At 32.2% G+C, this 22638-nt stretch overlaps 2 protein-coding genes across 2 annotated transcripts; both read left to right on the top strand.

The window, feature by feature from the left end:
* Positions 1-2617: 2617 nt before the first annotated feature.
* Positions 2618-6488, top strand: LOC139497724 (prolyl 4-hydroxylase subunit alpha-2-like). Its single transcript, XM_071285959.1, has 3 exons — positions 2618-2894; positions 3737-3903; positions 6136-6488. Exons 1-3 carry the CDS (start codon positions 2710-2712, stop codon positions 6486-6488), a joined length of 705 nt encoding a protein of 234 aa, XP_071142060.1. The 5' UTR covers positions 2618-2709.
* An 802-nt stretch (positions 6489-7290) lies between these two features.
* LOC139497321 (prolyl 4-hydroxylase subunit alpha-3-like) lies at positions 7291-22428 on the top strand. Its single transcript, XM_071285511.1, has 9 exons — positions 7291-7338; positions 9231-9364; positions 10015-10179; positions 10599-10669; positions 12281-12452; positions 12916-13002; positions 14812-14880; positions 15768-15864; positions 21363-22428. Exons 1-9 carry the CDS (start codon positions 7293-7295, stop codon positions 21425-21427), a joined length of 906 nt encoding a protein of 301 aa, XP_071141612.1. The 5' UTR covers positions 7291-7292; the 3' UTR covers positions 21428-22428.
* Positions 22429-22638: the final 210 nt, after the last annotated feature.

Consider the following 22638-nt stretch of genomic DNA (forward strand, 5'->3'; position numbering starts at 1 on the left):
CTTTGTTTCGCTTGCTGCCAGTTGTATTATGGTTTAAGGCCAATTATAGATGTGATTGTATATGTCGTGAATGTCAAAATATCAAAGCAAGTTTTTGCTATACCATCTTACAGAAGTCAAGACGAAAAAAAAAGAAAGAAAAGGTTAGCGTTGATAAAAAAAACCGCAAAACTTGAAAACGTACCCAAGGAAAGGCTAGATAAAAAGAATGCAGACTTTTTTTTTAGAGAAACAAAGAAGAAACAAAATTGAGAATCAAAATATCAATAAACGGTATTGAAATTGAAAAGTAGGATAAAATGAAAGAAACATAAAAAAGCAGCACAAAAATATATCAATGTCAATATAATGTCGATGAAAACAAACCAGAAAAGAGGAAAAAAGTAATAGCAAGTATTTGTCATTGTGTTGTATTTATAAAGAACTAGAAACGGGTATGCAATTTATTATAATCTGTCTTAGTTATAAACACTGCTTTTAACTGTTATGGCCCCGTTATAGCAGGGAGGGCATTAAGTGTTACCCATGTCCGTCTGCCCGTCCCAAACATCCCCAAAATTCGTCTCCGTTCTCTTAACTTTAGTTTGCCTCAAACAGGTACTATTAAACCTGTACACAATGAGTATTATCACAAAACACAGTTCAAGTGCGGAAAATCAGTGGATATCGTCACTTTTACCGTTCATGAGTTATGCCTCTCTATTAACATAAAAATTGCTGAATTTTTCGTTCCCGTTCTCTGACTTTTAAGTTAATTAATTTGCCTTAACCAAGTTGTATAAATTTATACACAATGCATATCACAACAACACACAAATAAAGTGCGAAAATGGATATGATAGTCGTCACTTTTACTGTAAATGAGATGAATTATGCCCGTATCACATGGCAAGTTCGAATTTTGTTGGTGTCATTTATACCGTTCTGGAGTTATGCCGCTTTGTAAATGGAAAAACTAATAAATCTATCGTTTCTATTGCGGGTGCAATTGCGGCCCATATACACATTCAACATACATTTGAATAGTTTTGTTTGGAATAAAAGTAATAAAATCCCACAATAGGCCCAAGGTGGCGTTAACAGCTTTACATAAGTTTATGAAGTTAGAAATAACTCGAGTAACAACAACAGTTTACCTACTTGCATACATCTTACTTAAACCGTACTGGTACCTTGAATAAAAAGAAAAAGCCTGATGACGAGGAAAGCGACAACTGTTACGCCATCGAACAGGCATCAACATTGAGCAAAAACCCATACAGCAAAGTTAAGTAGAAAGGTCTCCGAAATGATAAATGTAAAAAAATTCAAACGAGACAATTGACGACACGATTTATGTACAAAATAATAAACGCTTACAATTTTTTTTTTATTAGATATACCGAAATACAACATTCGTATAAACATTTAGAGAACGAACATTTAGTTCTTTAACGATTTTTATGAAGATAAAGAGTTAAATGAATAAGAACATTATGTGTGGCGTTCATCATCACATAAACACAGTAATATTCATCAGAAAAGAAGTCTTTATTTAAAGTCGGGTTCCATATACATAACAAGTGTAAATGATTGACTTTTGTCATTACACTTTTATAAGATGGGAAATTTATACAAAGTGACATTAATGCATTTTGTTTTTCTTGTTATCCCAGTTACAGCTGTCATTTAATTACTGTTCAACACTTTTTATTTTAACATGTGTAATCTCTCGTTATTGACGATGAGAACACGTGATCTAAAATAAACTAATAGTTTTAACTCCCGAATATTAATACCAAAGATGACTTTAGCTAGAAAGCAGTATGCTATTTTGATAGCAGAGTTCTCAAACAGTATTGATCAACGTGTTTGTTTTCACCAAAAACTAACGCAATTTTGGTATTTTACAACAGAAATAATAGTCAAGAGAAGTAGTTATAGTAGTCTTAAATGTTGTTGAAGAATGTGTGTTGACCTTGAGACATCCTTGTACAATTTCTGTCTTGTGTTTTCTGTCTCATTAACGTATATCCCATAGGTTGTTCAAATATTATCCTAGTTAGACATAAGCATTATATTATGGCAATTCAGGTTGCACTTTAATAAATTATTCATTCATTCATTCATTCATTCATTCATTCATAAGCATTTTTATAATAGTGCATGCCATTTCAAATACTGACTAAAAAGAAAAGAACGGGATAGTCGTTTAAAAAGGTTTGCAAATTTAACTAAAACAACCACAAATTGATACACGATAATTCATTACAAAAAACAAAAGAGTTAAAATTAACAAGACCAACATCAGAATATATGAAGACCGTGCTTTGACTATAATGTTTTACTTTTATAAATTGTGACTTGGATGGAGAGATGTCTTGAGCATTGGCACTCATACCACATCTTCTTATGTCAAAATAAAACAAAACAACTCCTCCCCCAAAATTAATACCTGAGCTGTCTTACAGCAATCTATGATCTTGATAACTTCTATTATGTATCGACATCGCATAAAGTTAAGATACATTTTTATTTATCAAATGCAATAACTAATATACATTAATTCAACAGTTTTTCAATTAAGCCGACTTAGTCCACATCAATGACATATAATCCACGAAAGGTACAGATGGCGTAGTAAAGAACGAAAATGGAAAATCATTTACATACATACGTGTATTTACTAATGCATTTTAAGTAAAAAGTGAGGACTCACACATCATAAAAATGAAATTCGTATGGACTCTCTTATACGTTTGTAGTATTCTTCACATTTTAGGAGGGGAAATATTTTCATCTGTGTATAAATTATCTATTTTGGCCAAAGAGGAAGGAAAGCTACTAGAAGCATTTAAGAAATACGTTACCATACAAAACAATGCCCAGACATCAATATCGTTTGAACTTCAAAGGTAGGACATTTTATCGATATTATTGTACGTTTTTTCTTTGTCAAATCGATCATGGAGTTTCCATTCTGTTTTTAATGCACTATTTGCATGCGTCTATAATGGAAATACATTTGTAGTATGAATTATTGTTGATTTATTATTATTCTGTGGGATACCAATTTTCGTAGATTTCGTGTTTACCCAAAAACCACGAATTCCAAGTCCAACGAATTGCAACATCTATAGGAATATATGCAGACGTATGCAAAACCCTGTAAATCATATATTCATGAAAATGCAAGTTTTTCTCAATCCACGAAAATTGGTACTCTCGAAAATAAATAGTATGATTAGCAAAAATATAAATTATTAATTCGCCTGTCCTAGAAGTCAGGAGCCTGTAATTCAGTAGTTTGGGTTTTTTAATGTACTATATATATGAATGGTCACCATATTAATTTTTTTTCTTTTTTCTTTTTTTGTACATAAATCAGGCCTTCAATTATTCTCGTTTGAATTTTTTTTCCATTATAATTTTTGGACTTTATATAGCTTGATATGCGGTATGAGTTTTGTTCGTTGTTGAAAGACTTACGGTGACCTATATAGTTTCTACCTTACTTTGGCATTTGGTCTCTTTGGCAATCATGCATACCACATCTTAATTCTATATTGCCCGATACTGGAAGACATGGTGTGATTGCCAATGACACAACTCTCCACAAGAGACCAAAATGTCTCAGAAACTATAGGTCACCGCACGGACTTCATCAATGAGCAAATCCCATTCCGCATAGTCAGCTGTCAAAGGTCCCGAATTGACAAATGTAAAACATTTCAAACGAGAACAATATTTATTTCAGATTAATAAATGACCTTGAACCCCCAGTATCGCAGAGTTGTCAAGATCCAAAGTATGCTGAGAACCCCATTAACGCCTACCATTTGATTGGACGATTTGTATATAAATGGCCAGTTGTGTTTGCCAACATACTGTGTGAAGATTGTGAATTGGATGAAGCTGCTTTACGTAAGTATTATCTTAACGCAATTGCGATGTTCCGCTTCATCCTTAGACAATGACCTATTTAGAGCTAACATTATAAATGATCCCTCTTGTCATTGTGGGTCCGATATTGAGGATGTCTACCATTACTTTTTCGTTTGCCCAAAATACACATTATGTAGGAAAAATTTATTCGATAACCTTAACTGGCTATCTGAAAACTTTGTTTTAGATACAAAACTATTAATTTGCGGACACTTGGAACTTTCGAACGAACAAAATATTCAAATTTTCAAACATGTTCAGAATTACATAAAAAGGTCAAACAGATTTCTTATGCCTTGATAGAGCGTTATTATTGCTGACACAGGACGTCATCGCTGCCATCAATCCACAAGTCATCGTCACAGAAGTATACGATTTTTCAAACTTTCTTTTTCCTTTTTTACTTTGTCTCCTCTTTGTTCACCTATGAAAGCTAGTATTATATTGTATAAACTGTTTGTTTTATATGCATGTCCATTATATTATACTATTATTGTAACTTTATATTGTATTATGGAGAAGACTTCATAAGTATGATTTACTTGTGTCTAATCCATTTTGCTTTAATTCAGCAAATAAAATATGTTTAAACTAAACGTAAGTTGGAATACAATGTACTTAATATATTATTGATTGATTGATTGATTGATTGATTTATATATTGGTGTTTAACGCCACTTTCAACGTTTTTGTACTATTTTATGGCGGTAAGTTTTTATTGGTTGAGAAAGCCGTAATGCCCAGAGAGAACAACTGACTTTCTGCTGATCATTTTGTCAACTTGATTACATGTACATGTATATATATTGAAATAACACAGCTAAGTACAAAATAATAAGATTTGTTATAGTCATGTAGTACATTGTGTGTAATGTTATAAGTAGACAAGTGCAACAGATGCTCTTTATAGAGCATTTAAACCTGACATAAAAAATGCATATATTATACACAAGAGCAATACACAGTAAAATACAAATAATATTAAATATTGATTATACGTATAAATAAAATCCTCACCAGATTTGCACATGTGACAGCATTTCAAATACCGTGACATTCGATGAAAAAGCAATAATAATAAATTATTTTTAATCAGAAAATTAACATGATTGAGAAGTCAATAGGAAATAAACAGCTGGCTTCACAGAAATAAAATCATCAAACAAAACAACAAAACAACAAAACAAAACAAAACAAAACAAAACAAAACAAAACAAAACAACAAAACAACAAAACAAAACAAAACAAAACAAAACAAAACAAATCAAATCAAATCAAATCAAAACAAAACTGAAGGTCAATTGGGTGTAACCTTAGATTTTAAAAAAGGTAGAGAACTAAACTTAAGGTAACTGGTTAATAAAGATTATAAAAAGGGTAATAACAATATGTATCGATTGTTAAAGAAATATTTTTAATTTCGATTATAAGACTTTCCATTACCAGGCTGAAGCTAGCGAACAATAGCCGAAGAAAAGGATTTACTTCCTTAATTTATAGTCTTTTATCTTTTGAAGCGACACATAAAAGCTATTTTCTTAAATCTAAACTAGATGTTGGCATTTCTATCGTTTTTAGTTTGATAGACACCCTCTATCTACCTTGAATGAATTAATAAAATACCTTGAATGAATTAATGAAATACCTTGAATGAATTAATGAAATACCTTGAATGAATTAATGAAATACCTTGAATGAATTAATGAAATATCTAGAATGAATTAATGAAGTAAACCCTGTAGTGCAACTTTTGCTTCTAGACAGTATCAAGTATAAACTGTTTATTTTTAGATCATTAAATAGAGGGAGAATGTGCCAACGAAAATTTAACAACAACTGAACCGACCAAAGAGCAGAAAACAGCCATGCCAAATATCACTAATGTGTCCTAAATGCTGCAAGAAAATCTGGCATCCAGAGTCGAACTTTGGCTAGCCCCTTAACAATAGTGTATTTTAGTCAAGCAAAATGGACGCCAGACTAATTAAACTCCGAAACAGATTAATGAATCAAAATTTTAAAAAACACATAGACTAGCAAGGACTGGAGGTTCCAAACTTGGGACAGGCGCAAAAATGTGGCGGGTTTAAACGAATTTTGTGAGATCTCAACCCTTCTCTTTACCTCGGGACAATTTGGAGTAAGCAAACTCACAGGAAAACGCCCAGTTAAGTAAAAAAAGATCAATTATATTTATTTTTTCAATTTCAGATTTAAATATGACATACCAAACAGTTAATGCGAACATTGATTATTGGCCAGATGATTACGATGTAAAGGCGACAGCGCAGGCGTTATTACGTTTGCGCATTTTCTATTATTTCAATATCGACGAAGTAATCAATGGTGTTCTTTTTGGTGAGCATTGTCAACCACTCAATCCGTCACAGATAATAAAGCTTATTCGAATAGCTGCCGACAGCAGTATGCTACATGAAGCAAGGCTTTGGTGCGAAGCATTATTACGCAAACTTCAGTTTTCTTCACACCTGGACGAATATATAAATGAAGTGGCCATTTTAAGGCTCCTGGCAACCATATTCAATAAGATTAGACATAAATGACATAGAAGTATCTTACAATGTTTACAACTCAAATAAAAAAGAAATTGCGGTATGATTGTCACTGAGATAACTACTCACAAAAAACCAAATGACACAGAAATTAACAACTATAGGTCAGCGTACGGCCTCAACAATGAGCAAAAACCATACCGCATAGTCAGCTATGAAAGGCCCCGAAATGACAAATGTAAACAATTCAAACGAGAAAACTAACGGCCTATTTTTTGTACAAAAAAAATACTAAAAACAAATATGTAACACATTAACAAACGACATGTTTATTGAGCGTACGTTTGTATATGTATAACTATGATATTTTATTAAACTTTGTCACGTAAAAACAGACGATCAGAATTGAATAAGCACTCGACACAACTGTCAACAATGATAATAAGACTCGTCTAAACTCGGCCGACTCAGTTCTTCAAGAATAGTAGCGCATTCACCAGAGGATTGCTGAATGTTTCTTTTGCTTTTTCTTTTGCATATTTTGCTCATTATTCTCTTATCTGCAAACACAGGCACTTTGTCTATATAAAACATTATATTACGTATACAAGTATTTTCTTTTTAAAGAAACTAGTTACTGCAACTCCATATAGACCCTCGTGTAAATACTCAATAATTTAGGAACATCAAACAAAAAATAACTTATAGTCATAAAAAAAGGAAAATACGGATTAGAAACCCGTTAATTAGTTGAGAAATAAAATTCTTAACCCGTGAAGGATTTTTAAAGATAGAATTTCTGCTTTATAAATTTGAGTTTTATGACAATATTCCACTTGTATGTTGTAGGCTGGTATGGTTGGGAGAGCAGCAGACATCTTGGTACCTTTAACTCAGTCAGGTAAGGAAATGCCTAAGATATTTTTGTAATTTTTCATTTTGTTAGGATGCTGTTGCTGACATTAACATGTAAAGATTTGTATTATTCATAATACATGCACAAGATAAAATACATTTAGTATCTAATCTAATTTTGAAACAAGACATTAAAACCAATGTTTAAGTCTCAATGTCACATTGTGTGTTGATAAAAAAGAATTCAAAGTTTAAAATATCAATATCAGTAAAATAATCATCTGATGTTTAAAACCGATTGCAAATCAAAATCGATTGATGATTTTTTTTTTCATTATCCAAAAATTATACAATTTAGGAAAAGAATATTTATACAACATTTTGTTTTTAAAATGAAGGAGTTCCAGGGTTCTCACTAAGGCGAGTCCATGAGTCCTGGACTCATCAAAATCTGTCTGGACTCACCATTTTCAAAACTGGTGAGTCCACAGATGCATCAAGATTGAAATATTTTGAATAAACTGAACACAGTTAAACACAAATATCATCATTTTATAGCAAAAGTTTAAAGTGATCTGAATTTGATTTGATTTCATTGCTCTGTTAGGAAAATGGAGACTAAAATATTATTTTATATTGCAATAAAATATTTTCTTCTTGCTGTTGGACTCATCATACCTAAAAATGATGAGTCCCTGGACTCGCCTTCAAAAATCCTTAGCGAGAACCCTGAGTTCTACATTTATTAAATTAAATTGTACTTGAATCAGAAGACATCTCAATTTAGAAAATGTCCATGTATATGATTTACATCCCCTTTACTGAGGGACGAACTCAAAAGTGCAATGTAGGATAAAAAATTAGTTCATATAGTTTTTTTCCCCTCTAAACTTAATTTTGGAAAAATTGATTGAGCAATAAAAATTGCAGCAATTTTGACCCCGACCCCAAACTATTTGAATTAAGTTTTTATTTAATTCTTCATTGATTTTTTTATGGTTTCCCTAACCAAGTCAGTATTTAAAGTGAGCTAATATCAAAATTTATAATGATTACAATGAGATGCTAATTTTATTACGTCACTCGAATGTGTGAAAATTGGTACCGTTAATTTTATTCTAAATTGGTCAGACAATACTCAGTCATGTTTGATGAAGATTTAAAACCCTCGGCTACGCCTTGCCGTTGGGGTTTAAATCTGCATAAAACATGACCAAGTATTGTCTTACCTATAATTAACCGGTCGTGGTTGACATCTGCGTCTAATGTTAATCGCTCGAGGCTGACATCGTTGTCTATAATGCTAAGCTTTACTCACGATTTGACCTAGTTTCTATTTAATTCAAATCTCCAGTGCCATATGCATCACGTGTACTTTTGTTAAAGACTGTATGTTGCCCTAGGACCATAGCTATAGTGTTTAAATTCTCGCCGTTAGTTCTCTGGTGGATAGTTATCTTATCGGGTATCATACCACATCTCCTGATTTTTATATAGGGAATTATTCTCAACTTTTTATTACGAATTTGCGTTTAATTACAAACGGATGTATTTAGCAGATTAGAAATTAGGACACAATTCATTGTTCTATATTGAGAATAAGTGTCAAAAATTGCCGAGTAATAGATTTAAAAAAAAAATTAAGATAGGCAAAAATGACAATTGCCGTTTTTAAATATAGAAAATAGAAAATGAGCAAAATAAATAAAGAATGGAGAAATAAAAAAAGATAAAACGGTCTTACGAAAGAAAAAAAAAGAAGAAAGAAACGAGTCCACAAACCTCCTACATTTAAAAAAAATTTTTTTTTTAGATACTTCGAAATCCTTTATAAAACGATCCATATTATTAGGTAAAATAAAGCTTAAAACCTCGTAACTTTTTTTTGCATTAAGAAGTGAAAGTGGAAATGGATTGCCCTATGTCTGTATTATTTAGGACACAGCGAAATCGACCGAGAGTATGAATTTTACAAAAATATTGTGAACGAGACAAGCGAGCCACCTGATATACCATTGACCACGGACGAGTATGATAGCCAGTATAAACAGCTTTGCAGGGAGAATAGAAAAGTATGTATGTAAAATGTAGGGTTTTCTGAAGGTCTAGATTGGGGTTTTCCTTAATTTCTGTATTCGTAAACTTTAAAATAATTTCCTCTTTTCTTTATGATTTATGCCCTCTATTCCTTAATCTTTATATTTTGTACCCTATATTTTCTATCCATTATATATTTTGGTCCATTACTCTGCAGAATTGGACCATTATTCTGTTAATTGTTAACCCAACCAGACCCTCATATAGAGTCGATTCACATTAAAGTAATTAATGAGATCCTCAAAGACAACATTAACGAATGAAAATAAAATATCTTCAATGGCGGTTCTTCATTCTTAAAAATGTTACTGACATTACAAAAAAACGACATGTCACCGAACTAACTAAGCAACACGACAGGTGTCACATGTAGAGAGGAACTGCGCATCCTTCAGGAGTACCACAGTTCACTTCCGGGTTTTCATGTGATGTTTTGTTTATGTTATTTGTCCTTATGTCGTTTTTATGTTTGGCCAGTTTTTTTAACAGTATTTTACCAGACGACGTGTATATAAAAAAAAGTCTAAATTAATAGAAATAATGGGGTTACTGAAATTTTTTTAATACTGTATAGCTAAGGACAAAATAAGATTGGATTAGTAAATCAGTTTTTTTCTTGTTGTAGACTCCACAAGAATTATCTGAACTCTACTGCTATCTAAGTAACACATCAATACCCTATTATAAAGGAAAAGTAGAAATTGTTAATCTTCAACCAGTAATATATTTATTCCACGACGTTATATCCAATGACGAGGCAGCGTATTTTCGAAACGAGGCCACGAAAAAGGTACGTAGGCTTTCGAAACACATAGTTTGCTGTCCAGATATCAAATAACTTCAATCTGAATGAGGATATTTGTATGTGAATTTTAAGTACTAACTAAAAATAACCTATTTAAAAAAATATTATGTGAAATATAAAAATGCATACTTCAAAGATACTCAAATCTGGGGTAGACCGTTCTTAATTTTCAGGAGACACGTGACCTTACAAAAATCAATGAATTAGTTGTTGGTATGAAAATACATGGCTGAAATATTTCTCCATGCATTCCTCAATCCACATAAGGAGCATCTAATCCTTCATTAAACATCTAATAATCTAATCTAATTAGTCAAGATAGTAAAATTGTTTCTGCTCCTTTAAAATTATAGCTTTAAATCATTTAGAAATGCAATTGTTTTAAAACACTATCTTTTAAACAGTTTGAAAGGTCAGTTGTATTAGGCGACGATGGCAAAGGATTTAAAACAGACAAAGTTCGAGTTAGTCAAACGTAAGTCAAATTAATTAGCTTTTAGAATAACTTCTAAGTTTATAATTTGCATTTCAAAATTTGCATATGCATTGATTTCTTGATTGATAGTTGTTCACGTCAATTCAGCACTTTTAGTTATATCGGGGCGGTCACTTTTTATCTAGGAAAGCCGTGGTATAGTAGTTAATGCATCGGACTACTTACACAAGAGAGAGACGAAAGATACCAAAGGTACAGTTAAACTCAAAAATCTAAAACAACTTACAACTTACAACGCCATGGCTAAAAATGAAAAAGAAAAACAAACAACAGCACACACGGTACAACATAGAAAACTAAAGAATAAACAACACGAACCCAAACAAAAAACTAGGGGTGATCTCAGGTGCTCCGGAAGGGTAAGCAGATCCTGCTCCACATGTGGCATCCGTCGTGTTGCTTATGTGATAACAAATCTGGTAAATAGTCTAATTCGGTAGGTCACATTCATGAAAGGGAAGGGGATTGTAGTTACGACGTAAGGAACATATCAGACAAGGTTCCCGGTTCGATCCCCGTTCCAGGTAAAACAAATGTCAGAGACTGAATTTTCGGCTCTCCCTTGATACCATGTACAAGTATGGACTTGATAAACTTTGATAGTTCATCGGAAGGGGACAATAAATAGCTGAACCGTGTTAAGGGAGATCCATATCTCTTGGACCTAAAAGACACCCATGTAGATTTCGAAAATGAGTAGGCTTATGCCGCTACATGGCAGCAATCGTACCCTTATATATAAGTTGCAATAATTTGTTTCTTAATCCTCTATTAATAGATATATGTTTAAATTAAGTTAAAGCTATTAACACTGATGGTGTGGGGTCGAACCCCGCACATAGCAGGTGCGTTAAATTCCAATTTAAATTGACTCTGAGACTACTATAACACAATGTTAAAGTAATCGCAGGTTGCCGAGTATTGCTTGTTTTCCTGCAAAGGGTTTATGGTTTTGACGGACACTCCTGCCTTTCCAATCGATAAAAACTGACCGTCGTGATATAGCCATTTGAGCTAAAAGTGCCGTTAACACTGACCAATCAGTCAACCAATTTTGTATTAGTCTGGGAATCCGGAGTGGCCACTTATACTGATGTAAGGGTTTTTGTCTTTTTTTTCATCACTTCAGTCTTTTTATTTATTAACTTTTTAGAGAAAAATATTCTCGAAAGATCCAATCAGGTGTTACGCAATGCTCAGATTTTAAGTTTGAAAGTATTCTTATATCGTGCTGTAAAAACAAACATGACCACCTTTACTTGATGAAGGTATGATAGGTTCAATCAATCATTAAACTGTCAAAGAGGGACGAAAGATACCAAAGGGACAGTCAAGAAAAGAGGGACGAAAGAACACTATCTTAAATAGTCATTCTAGTGGTAGTACATAACTCTGTAAATATCTGCTGAACGTTTTTATTCAGCCTCAAGTGTGTAGTATAAGTTTTATGAAGTTTTTATATTTTTGCGAATACTTTAAAGTCTATGTTTTTTTTCTTCCAAATTTTTTTATGAACATTAAACGAGCCAACTAAATAAGGTCAAGATGTTTGGTTCACCTTAAGTTAATCAAATCAATTTTAATTGACAGAGCATGGTTGTTTGATAATATTGGAATAGTCAAAAGAGCAACACGCAGAGTTGGATTGCTAACAGGTCTAGTTACAACATCGTCAACAAATTCAAGTAATGCAGAACCTTTCCAGATAGTGAATTATGGAATAGGCGGGATGTATAATCCACATTTTGATACATTAAATTCGGTAATTTGCATTTATCACCGATATACCTAAATAAACATTCATTTTGTTAAGTAGCCCTTATTTTACATTGACAATTATTGAGCTATAGAGGGAGGTATGAGATATAACACAACAAGTTTATCCCCGCTGAATGTTTACGTCGGTCCTAAATCAGGAACCTGTGGCCTTAATTAGCCCATTTTCGTTGCACTAGTATACGTTATATTTTAGGGGCTACACAAAGCTCGCACAGGGGTGCGTTGTTTTCTCCCTATGTTGAAGACACATTGGTGGCACTGGTATGTTATAATGATATCATAACCACATAGCCAGGAGGAAAAGGGGCCAGGAGGAAAAGGGGCCAGGAGATCGATTACATATTAAGATTTTAGAATTTGAAAATCGACAAAATTTGTGATAAAATATACATTGACAAAATTTTTGTATCTGCGTCTAATGATAAAATGATTTCTGTTTCATTTAGGATGAACGATTACGAAGTGTAGTTGAAGCAAATGGTCTACCTGAACTAAGAGGAACTGGAGACAGAATGGCCACGTGGCTATATTATGCAAGTTTTGTTTTAATTCTGATTGTAAATAAATATATTCATTTACCAATCATCAAACCTTAGGCAGCCAAATAACAAAAAGTCAAATAAATAAAGACTTTAAAATATAATTGTCAGTGATTGTCTTTGTGTATTCCTACTTTTTGTCTTCACAGTGACCTTTTTACACGAGGGGCGGATGCGCTGGAATGTTTTATTAACTAAACTAATAAATATATTTTACATGTTCACGTGCTGTAAAAATGTTGCTACATAAAAACAAAAAGTTCACACTTTGGCAGCTAAATTCAACCCTTTTGTCGAAGCGCTTTGTTCTCAACCAACCCTGCTTGTGTAGTTCTTAGTTGTAAGTCATGATATGAATTAATTTAACTATCACAGTACTATGGTAACGTTTATTTTAATTTGCAACTTGAATAAGTTGGTTCCTATAAGAATGCCGAATATTTTTGGAAAAACACTCTCTTCAAACGTATCAAATATGTTGTCAGTAATAAAATCATGCATGCAACGTTATGATGTCAATTTCAGCAGGGAAATATATATCGATATACTGTTCCCATGTTTCAGAGAAGTTTAATCAGATTTGTGTTTTTAAGCCGAGTATGAATTGTATTTTCTTGACATAAGATGTTTGTTTGTATATTGGCCATTAATTTTTAAATCACCGATATGAACAGAACAATTGTTCGGTATAGATATGGCGTGACTAACGTCTTTTTTCTACAATTGTATTGCTGAGGATTAGTTAATTTTTATGGATTGAGGGACATTTACATTTTCGTAGATATTTGATTTCGTAGGTGTGCTCATTTACTGAATTTTTAAAATATTTTAATTCTTGCTTCACCCTTGTCCACCTATACCCACATAATCCTAATCAAAAGAATGAATCCATTTTATCGTGTTTGTGAATCATTTTTACAATACAAATGTTGCCAATTCGCTCATTCTTTTCAAAATGAAATATGGATTTGACACCAAAAACAAAAATGTAAAATGTCATATAAGTTAACCAGTTATCTGGTCCACGAAATTATAATTGGACATATAAGTAGAGTTTATAGATTTTAACAGAAAAACATTTCTTCGGGATTAGTATCTATATTCTGACTTGCTTGCATAGCGTATTTATCAACATAGTTTTTAAATTAAACGATTTACCAAGTGAATAATTGCCAGATGTAACCATCGTTAAATGTAGATATGTAGATGATTCTTGAGGATTAATAGTTTACTGCAGCACTTTTGTGTTGGCATGAATTGTCATTGATATGGTCATAATTACAAACTAACTGTTTATTAAATTTTGGATTTTTAAAATACCAAGGCTTTTCTAACTCAGGAATAGATTACATTTAGTTGGCTGTATTTGGCAAATTTTAGGAATTTTTAGTTCTATGGTCTTCAATAAGTGAATAATTGCCAGATGTAACCATCGTTAAATGTAGATACATGTATGTATATGATTCTTGAGGATTAATAGTTTACTGCAGCACTTTTGTGTTGGCATGAATTGTCATTGATATGGTCATGATTACAAACTAACTGTTTATTAAATTTAAAATTTTTAGAATACCAAGGCGTTTCTAGCTCAGGAATAGATTACCTTAAGGTAGCTGTATTTGCCAAATTTTAGGAATTTTTAGTTCTATGGCCTTCAACTTCGTACTTTATTCGGCCTATTTAACTTTTTCTTTATTCGAGCGTCACTGATGAGTCTCTTTTAGACGAAACGCGCGTCTGGCTCAAATTCAAAATTTCAATCCTGAAATCTATGATGAGTTTGTTTATATATTTCATTTTCAGTTAAATGATGTTGAAGTTGGCGGAGCGACAGTTTTTCCAAATATAAATACTCGAGTTCCTGTCATAAAGGTAATAAGTTTGTAATCATTTGATCCTCCTTATTATTGTTGACCATTACAGTTTCTGCAGACTAATCCTATCATTATTTTAAAACAACTTAAGGTGGTACCTAATACTACAGGGAGATAACTCTGTAAAGTCAGCTAAACGTTTTAATTACGTTGTGTTGTAAAAGGAATATTAAGCTTCTCAATGATCAAAATTGGTGTTTGTCAAATTGCTATATAACCAGTGTAATTTTTCTGACAAAACGGTCGGTTCAAATTTTTTTTTTTTTTTATATTTTTGTAAAAGGGTCAAAGTAAATACTTGGTCAAAATTTTATGAAAATTAAACGAGCCAAATTAATTTTAGTGAAAGTGTTGGGTACCACCTTAAACAAGGGAGGAATAGATTTTAAACATACGCGAACGAAGGGCAGCATTTTGGGACTTCTGTATAAGACGTTTTGTCTTAGTAATCATCACGAACATACTGATCAAACCGTTTAAAATTTTCATTCATCACTACTTAACGTTGAATGCTCTTTTTGTATTATATCTAGTGACATATATATGTCGTGCAAATTGAAGAAAAATTAGTAGTTTTATCAAATAAGTTATTACCTAATATCATAAAAAAAAGTTTAATTTAGACATAAAAAAACTACGTTGTTGCTTAATTTTTGCTATTACATTTAAAATAAAATCAAAGTTTCAAATATATTTTTTTCCAAACATTACAGAATATTTGAGCTGTCATATAAAAATTACCTATGTTGTGTCTTCTGTAATATTATTTGTCTGTTTGTCTTTTCATTTTTAGCTATGGCGTTGTTAGTTTATTTTCAATCAATGAATGTGACTGTCCCTCTGGTATCTTTCGTCCCTCTCTTAAGACAACTGTGTTCTTTTCAGGGAGCTGCAGCTTTCTGGTATAATTTACTTCCAAGGGGTCAAACTGATAATAGAACTTTACACGCAGGCTGTCCAGTGGTAATTGGTTCCAAATGGGGTAGGTACTTTCATGTGTTTGAAAACAGTAGAACATCACGATTATTCTCCTTAAATCTGTACAGGGAAGTTTTAGCTAGCTCTAATTGTATAGTTTTATTGTTGATATTCACCCCAATTTGTATCCAGTGTTAAATTATGTATTTATATGACAGAACTTTCTTTGTATTCCTAATTATTGGAAGAATTTTATACACATAAGTAGTATACCTAAAACGACAAAGTTATTTTTCATTTACCTGTAGATATTATAAAAACCGGCTTTTTCAAAAGTGATTATTTTCGAAGGGTTAAATATTTCGCGGTGGTGTTTTGCCATGGCTTTGTTTGGACTTTTTGGTTTACCTTTTGGCCTTGTATGTTTGTCCCTAATATTTTATTAACTATGCATTTGCATTCAGGTATCGCAGATCAAATTTATTCGTTCATAATGTGTTAATTTACGTTTATTGATTGAGTTAAGCCTCCCAATTGATATTTTATTGTGTGGTTTTCTATGTTGCTATTGTTTCAGAAAAAGAGAGAAGGTTTGGTACCATTAAAACGTTTAATCCCGCTGCAAATTTGTGCACCTGTCCTAAGTCTGGAATCTGATGTACAGTAGTTGTTGTTTGTTTAAGTAATTTATATGTTGTCTCGTTTCTCGTTTTTTATATAGATTAGACCGTTAGTTTTCCCGTTTAAATGGTTTTACACTTGTAATTGTGGGACCCTTTATAGCTTTTTGTTTTATGAGCCAAGGCGCCGTGTTGAAGACGTTACATTGACCTATAATGGTTTACTTTTATAAATTGGTATTTGGATGGAGAGTTGTCTCATTGGCACTCACACCACATCTTCCTATATATATATATTTAAAAAAAAACCTAACTCGGAGAAAAATTCTTAGCGGAAATTCTTAGCAAATGCAAAATAAAATCTCGAATGGGATAAAGTTAAGTACCTTGTCTTTGGCAGTTTTATCACCTTCGTTAATGATTGATTACTGCTAATAAGGGGATTAAAGATAATTAAACAAATACTAGATATTTAATGCAGAATGAAAATGTCCATTTGTTTATGATCAACAGCATGTACACTTGAAAAACTTTATTTAAGTATAGGCAGAAATAAAAATGAATTGTGAAACAATGTTAAAGGTTTACATAGCTTTGACTGAATTGTTAAAAAAAATGTTCTGTTTCATAACCCTGAGTATAGTCAGTATTAAAGTTAAAGAATATTTGAACATAATTATGGAGGAAAAGGTAAACTGTTAATACCTTATGCAATGTACATGATCATGATGATGTACGCAATGTATTATTGCATCAGTATATCATCTCCTGTTCCACCTGTAATATTTTTAAAACTTCTTACTGTGGAGCACTTTGGTGGCACTTAAAAAAGAACTCTTTTTGTAACTATTTAAATTAGACTAAATAACTTCCAACCAACAACAGTAATAACCTTCTGCAATGTATTATGGCATCAATCTGTCATCTCCTGTTCCACCTGTTATATTTTTGAAAACGCCTTACTTAGGAGCACTTTGGTGTGTACTTCAAAAGAACCTCTGAAAGGTGAAAATACAACTTATGTTCCATATAGTGATTTTGAACTGGTATAATACCTGATACTTTGTCTTTTTCTGCAGCATACTATAGGTGCCCTTTTAGTAATTTTTCATACACTCTACATGCTGTAGGTGCCCTTTTTATAGATTTTTGCGCAGCCCAGATGCCCTTTTTAGCTCACCTGGCCCAAAGGGCCAAGTGAGCTTTTCCCATCACTTGGCGTCCGTCGTCCGTCGTCGTCGTCGTCGTCCGTCGTCGTTAACTTTTACAAAAATCTTCTCCTCTGAAACTACTGGGCCAAATTAATCCAAACTTGGCCACAATCATCTTTGGTGTATCTAGTTTAAAAAATGTGTAGCCTGACCTGGCCAACCAACCCAGATGGCCGCCATGGCTAAAAAATAGAACATAGGGGTAATATGCAGTTTTTGGCTTATAACTCAAAAACCAAAGCATTTAGAGCAAATCTGACGGAGTAAAAGTATTTATCAGGTCAAGATCTATTTGCCCTGAAATTTTCAGACAAATCGGACAACCCGTTGTTGAGTTGCTGCCCCTAAATTAGTAATTTTAAGGAAATTTTGCAGTTTTTGCTTATTATCTTGAATATTATTATAGAAAGAGATAAACTGTAAACAGCAATAATGTTCAGCAAAGTAAGATCTACAAATAAGTCAACATGACCAAAATGGTCAGTTAACCCATTAAGGAGTTATTGCCCTTTATAGTCAATTTTAAACCATTTTTCTAAAATTTTAGTATTCTTATAAAAAATCTTCTCCTCTGAAACTACTGGGCCAAATATAACCAAACTTGGCCACAATCATCATTTGGGTATCTAGTTTTAAAAATGTGTGGCGTGACCCTGCCAACCAACCAAGATGGCCGCAATGGCTAGAAATAGCACATAGGGGCGAAATGTAGATTTTGGCTTATATCTCTGAAAACAAAGCATTTAGAGCAAATCTGACAGTGAAAATTGTTTATCAGGTCAAGGTCTATCTGCCCTGAAATTTTCAGACAAATCGGACAACCCGTTGTTGAGTTGCTGCCCCTAAATTAGTAATTTTAAGGAAATTTTGCAGTTTTTGCTTATTATCTTGAATATTATTATAGAAAGAGATAAACTGTAGACAGCAATAATGTTCAGCAAAGTAAGATCTACAAATAAGTCAACATGACCAAAATTGTCAGTTGACCTATTAAGGAGTTATTGCCCTTTATAGTCAATTTTTAACCATTTTTCTAAAATTTTTGTATTCTTATAAAAAATCTTCTCCTCTGAAACTACTAGGCCAAATATAACCAAACTTAATCACAATCATCATTTGGATATCTAGTTTTAAAAATGTGTGGCGTGACCCTGCCAACCAACCAAGATGGCCGCCATGGCTAGAAATAGTACATAGGGGCGAAATGTAGATTTTGGCTTATATCTCTGAAACCAAAGCATTTAGAGCAAATCTGACAGTGAATAAATTGTTTATCAGGTCGAGATCTATCTGCCCTGAAATTGTGCAGACAAAACAGACAACCTGTTGTTGGGTTGCTGTCCCAGAATTAGTAATTTTAAAGAAATTTTGCAGTTTTTGGTTATTATCTTGAATATTATAATAGATAGAGATAAACTGTAAACAGCAATAATGTTCAGCAAAGTAAGATCTACAAATAAGTCAACATGACCAAATTTTTAAGTTGACCCTTAAGTAGTTATTGCCCTTTATAGTCATTATTTAACAATTTTCATAAATTTTTGTAAATTTTTGTAAATTTTTAGAAAATATTTTCCACTGTAATTACTGGGCCAAGTTCATTATAGATAGAGATAATTGTAGCAAGAAGAATGTCCAGTAAAGTAAGATCTTCAAACACATCATGATCACCAAAACACAATTTTTTCATGAATTTATCTGTGTCCATTGTATAGTATGCAGATAGACCAAGGTGAGCGACACAGGCTCTTGAGAGCCTCTAGTTTAATTAAGTTACCATGCCCTTTTTCTGTGGTAGGGGAAACAATATGACTACTGCAAAATAATGAATTTTTATCAAATTGGCATGCATTTAATATATTTCATTAACTTAAAACACTTCCAAACTCTTAAATGATATGCTCATGTCGTTACTGATTCATTTATTATTGCTGTCATGTGTTGCAATTCGAAATTGACATATTTGACATAGATAGGGCAACCGTTCATGCTAGCTGTTCCTAGCAAAATTCCTTCCTCTGAAAAATCATATTACCAGTCGTTTGCTTGTTTAAAACAAAAAACGGAGGTCCATGGAAGAGCATACACAAACGCTCTACTCTTATACACATCGGACATAGAAATTACCTTAATTGTCCTAATCAGGATCGAAATAATTGATGCAAGCTATACTTTATTGTAGTTTTAACATGGGTAGGCATTATATTTGTGTCATTTTAGTCCTCACTATCGCTCGGGCAAAATTAATCATGAATATAATGCCTACATATGTTAAAACTACAATAAAGTATAGCTTGCATCAATTATCTTTTAATTAAAAACGGACGAAGTCTATAAAACCTGCCAAATTCAAACTTTAGACTATATCAACTAATATAACGAATAACAAAGAACTATACTTTTCTGTCTTGGTACAGGTATGTTTCGAAGACAATAGTGAAATAAACACGGTCTTATAGATGATTCAAGCCCCTTCTTGTATATGACAGTATATCTAATGATCTTAAGGGACAAAATATGACATATGGTGATCAATAAAACGAAAATCCGTATCAACAGTAAATTGGACAATAGATCAAAATTACAGAGAACCCAGGGAACAAAAAATATAAAGATCAATTCCTTATCTTAAAAACTTCAAAAGTATAAATTAAAATATAAACCAATAGTAACATTATTAAAGTTTATGTGAACCTTATACATGTAACTCAACCAATATTCGTCGATCTATCACATACAGGGTTATTTGGCATTTAATTTCATCCGTGTATGTTTATTGCTTTGAGATTGATAAATAGAAAATTCAAAATCCTACTTTTAAGTGTTTTTTTAAAGTGTATATTTGGAAATTCTTGTATTAATCATACATTTCTGCTACAAAGAATAAACATATTGTTATCTTCTGTCATATTGATTCATTGTTAAAATCTCTGAATATAAAAATAAACGATGAAACAGTTGATTCACAAAAGACGTCTGAGGCTCAGTCAACCGTACGTATCATTAAATAAAAAGGATAAAATTATAACTTAACTATGGGACATGGGACTGTAAAACAGAACATACCAACTACAAACCACTGATTCCTAAAAAGGCTATACATATATAAAAATATCTACAAAGACACACAACAACAATCAACACTTTACTAGATATTTCATTTCATGGATACACAAAGAGGTCATCTGTATCGTGTGTTTAAAGTTTTGTTACATTGTATAGTTAAACCTATGCATGGGTGTACTATATTGCAAAACAATTTAGGCTTTTGGCATTCTAAAATTAGATATCAGCATTTCACGAATAGAAGGAGCTGAGTTGAATAAAGCACAAACAGCAACAAAAAAAAAAAAAACCAATAAGAAGTCTACTTGTTTCCGGCATACACATTTCAAGCTCTAAATGACCCTAATATAAATATATACTAAGGCCTAGACCGAGTGTGTTGACAGAGTAAATAAAGGCAACAGTAGTATACCGCTGTTCAAAACTCATAAATCCATGGACAAAAAACAAAATCGGGGTAACAAACTCAAACCGAGGGAAACGCATTAAATATAAGGGGAGAACAACGACACAACACTACAATGTAACACACACAGGAACGGACCAAACATCAGACAAAATCCCCCGAAGTATAAATCATTTGTAATATATAGTAAACAAATACTACCAATGAACAACCAAATTCTCAAAATGTATGTTAAGCTCTTCTATTATTTTTTTTTCAGTTGGAAATAAATGGATACGTGAAGCTGGACAGATATTTAAGAGACCGTGCGATCTTCATATGTAACGATCATTGTATCAAAATTTATCACCGATGTTTCATATTTGGTTGTTCATATTTATATCAAGAAAACCATACATTTTATATACTGTGCATTTCGATGTTTTTCATGATTTGTCATTCAACTCAAACAACTTTAACAAACTCAACAGAAATGACCAAATGAAGGAAAATAAACTCATCATAGATACCAGGACTAAATTTTGTATAAACGCCAGACGCGCGTTTCGTCTATTAAAGACTCATCAGTGACGCTCGAATCCAAAAAAGTTAAAAAGGCCAAATAAAGTACGAAGTTGAAGAGCATTGAGGACCAAAATTCCTAAAAGTGTTGCCAAATTCAACTAAGGTAATCTATGCCTGAGGTAGAAAAGCCTTAGTATTTCAAAAAATTCTAAATTTTGTAAACAGTTAATTTATAAATATAAACATATCAATGACAATTCATGTCAGCACAAAAAAGTGCTGATTACTGGGCTTGTGATACCCTCGGGGAAATAAATCTCCACCAGCAGTGGCATAATGCCGAAACACATGCTGAACAACAGATATTTTAATTTATTTGAAATAAAGAAGGAGATAGAAATGCCTTGATGTATCTACATAATATACACGAATATTACATGTTCTATGTGATTTCATCAGAAGACAATATGCCCTTTTGGTTTATAAATAGAAATACATTGACTTATGTGAAAATATGGAAAATTCTTGTATTTTAAAACCCGATCATTTAACTATTATAGATTTATCTTTTAGTTTGTTGAAAACTCTTTTATTACAACGATTAGAAATATTGACATGAAAATATCTCGAATAAGATACACACAAGAATGGCATACTTTAATGATTTGATATGTAAGCACGACCGACCATGTCTATTTTGATTAGTTAACAATAGTTCAATATTGTAAGACAAAACAAGACATAACAATATGTTAACCATAACAGGTCTGGGATTTATTTCATTATCCACAACCAGAAAGAAAATGCGATTCTGTTTTACAATCAAATAAAGGTGTCGATATATATTTCCCTGCATTTTTATTTTTTGTATGTGTTATGTTTTTTTTCCTAATGTTCCGTTTTTTGGGTTTTTTGTTTTTGTTTTTTTTTATCGTTTTATTTGTTTCATGCTATGTATGTTTTCATTTGTATTTCTTTTCTTTTTTTGTGTTATTTATAATTTGTTATTTGTCCTTTATTTGTTTGTTTGT

The sequence above is a fragment of the Mytilus edulis genome, chromosome 12, assembly GCF_963676685.1.
Source record: "Mytilus edulis chromosome 12, xbMytEdul2.2, whole genome shotgun sequence".
In the NCBI taxonomy this organism is placed as follows: Eukaryota; Metazoa; Mollusca; class Bivalvia; order Mytilida; family Mytilidae; genus Mytilus; species Mytilus edulis.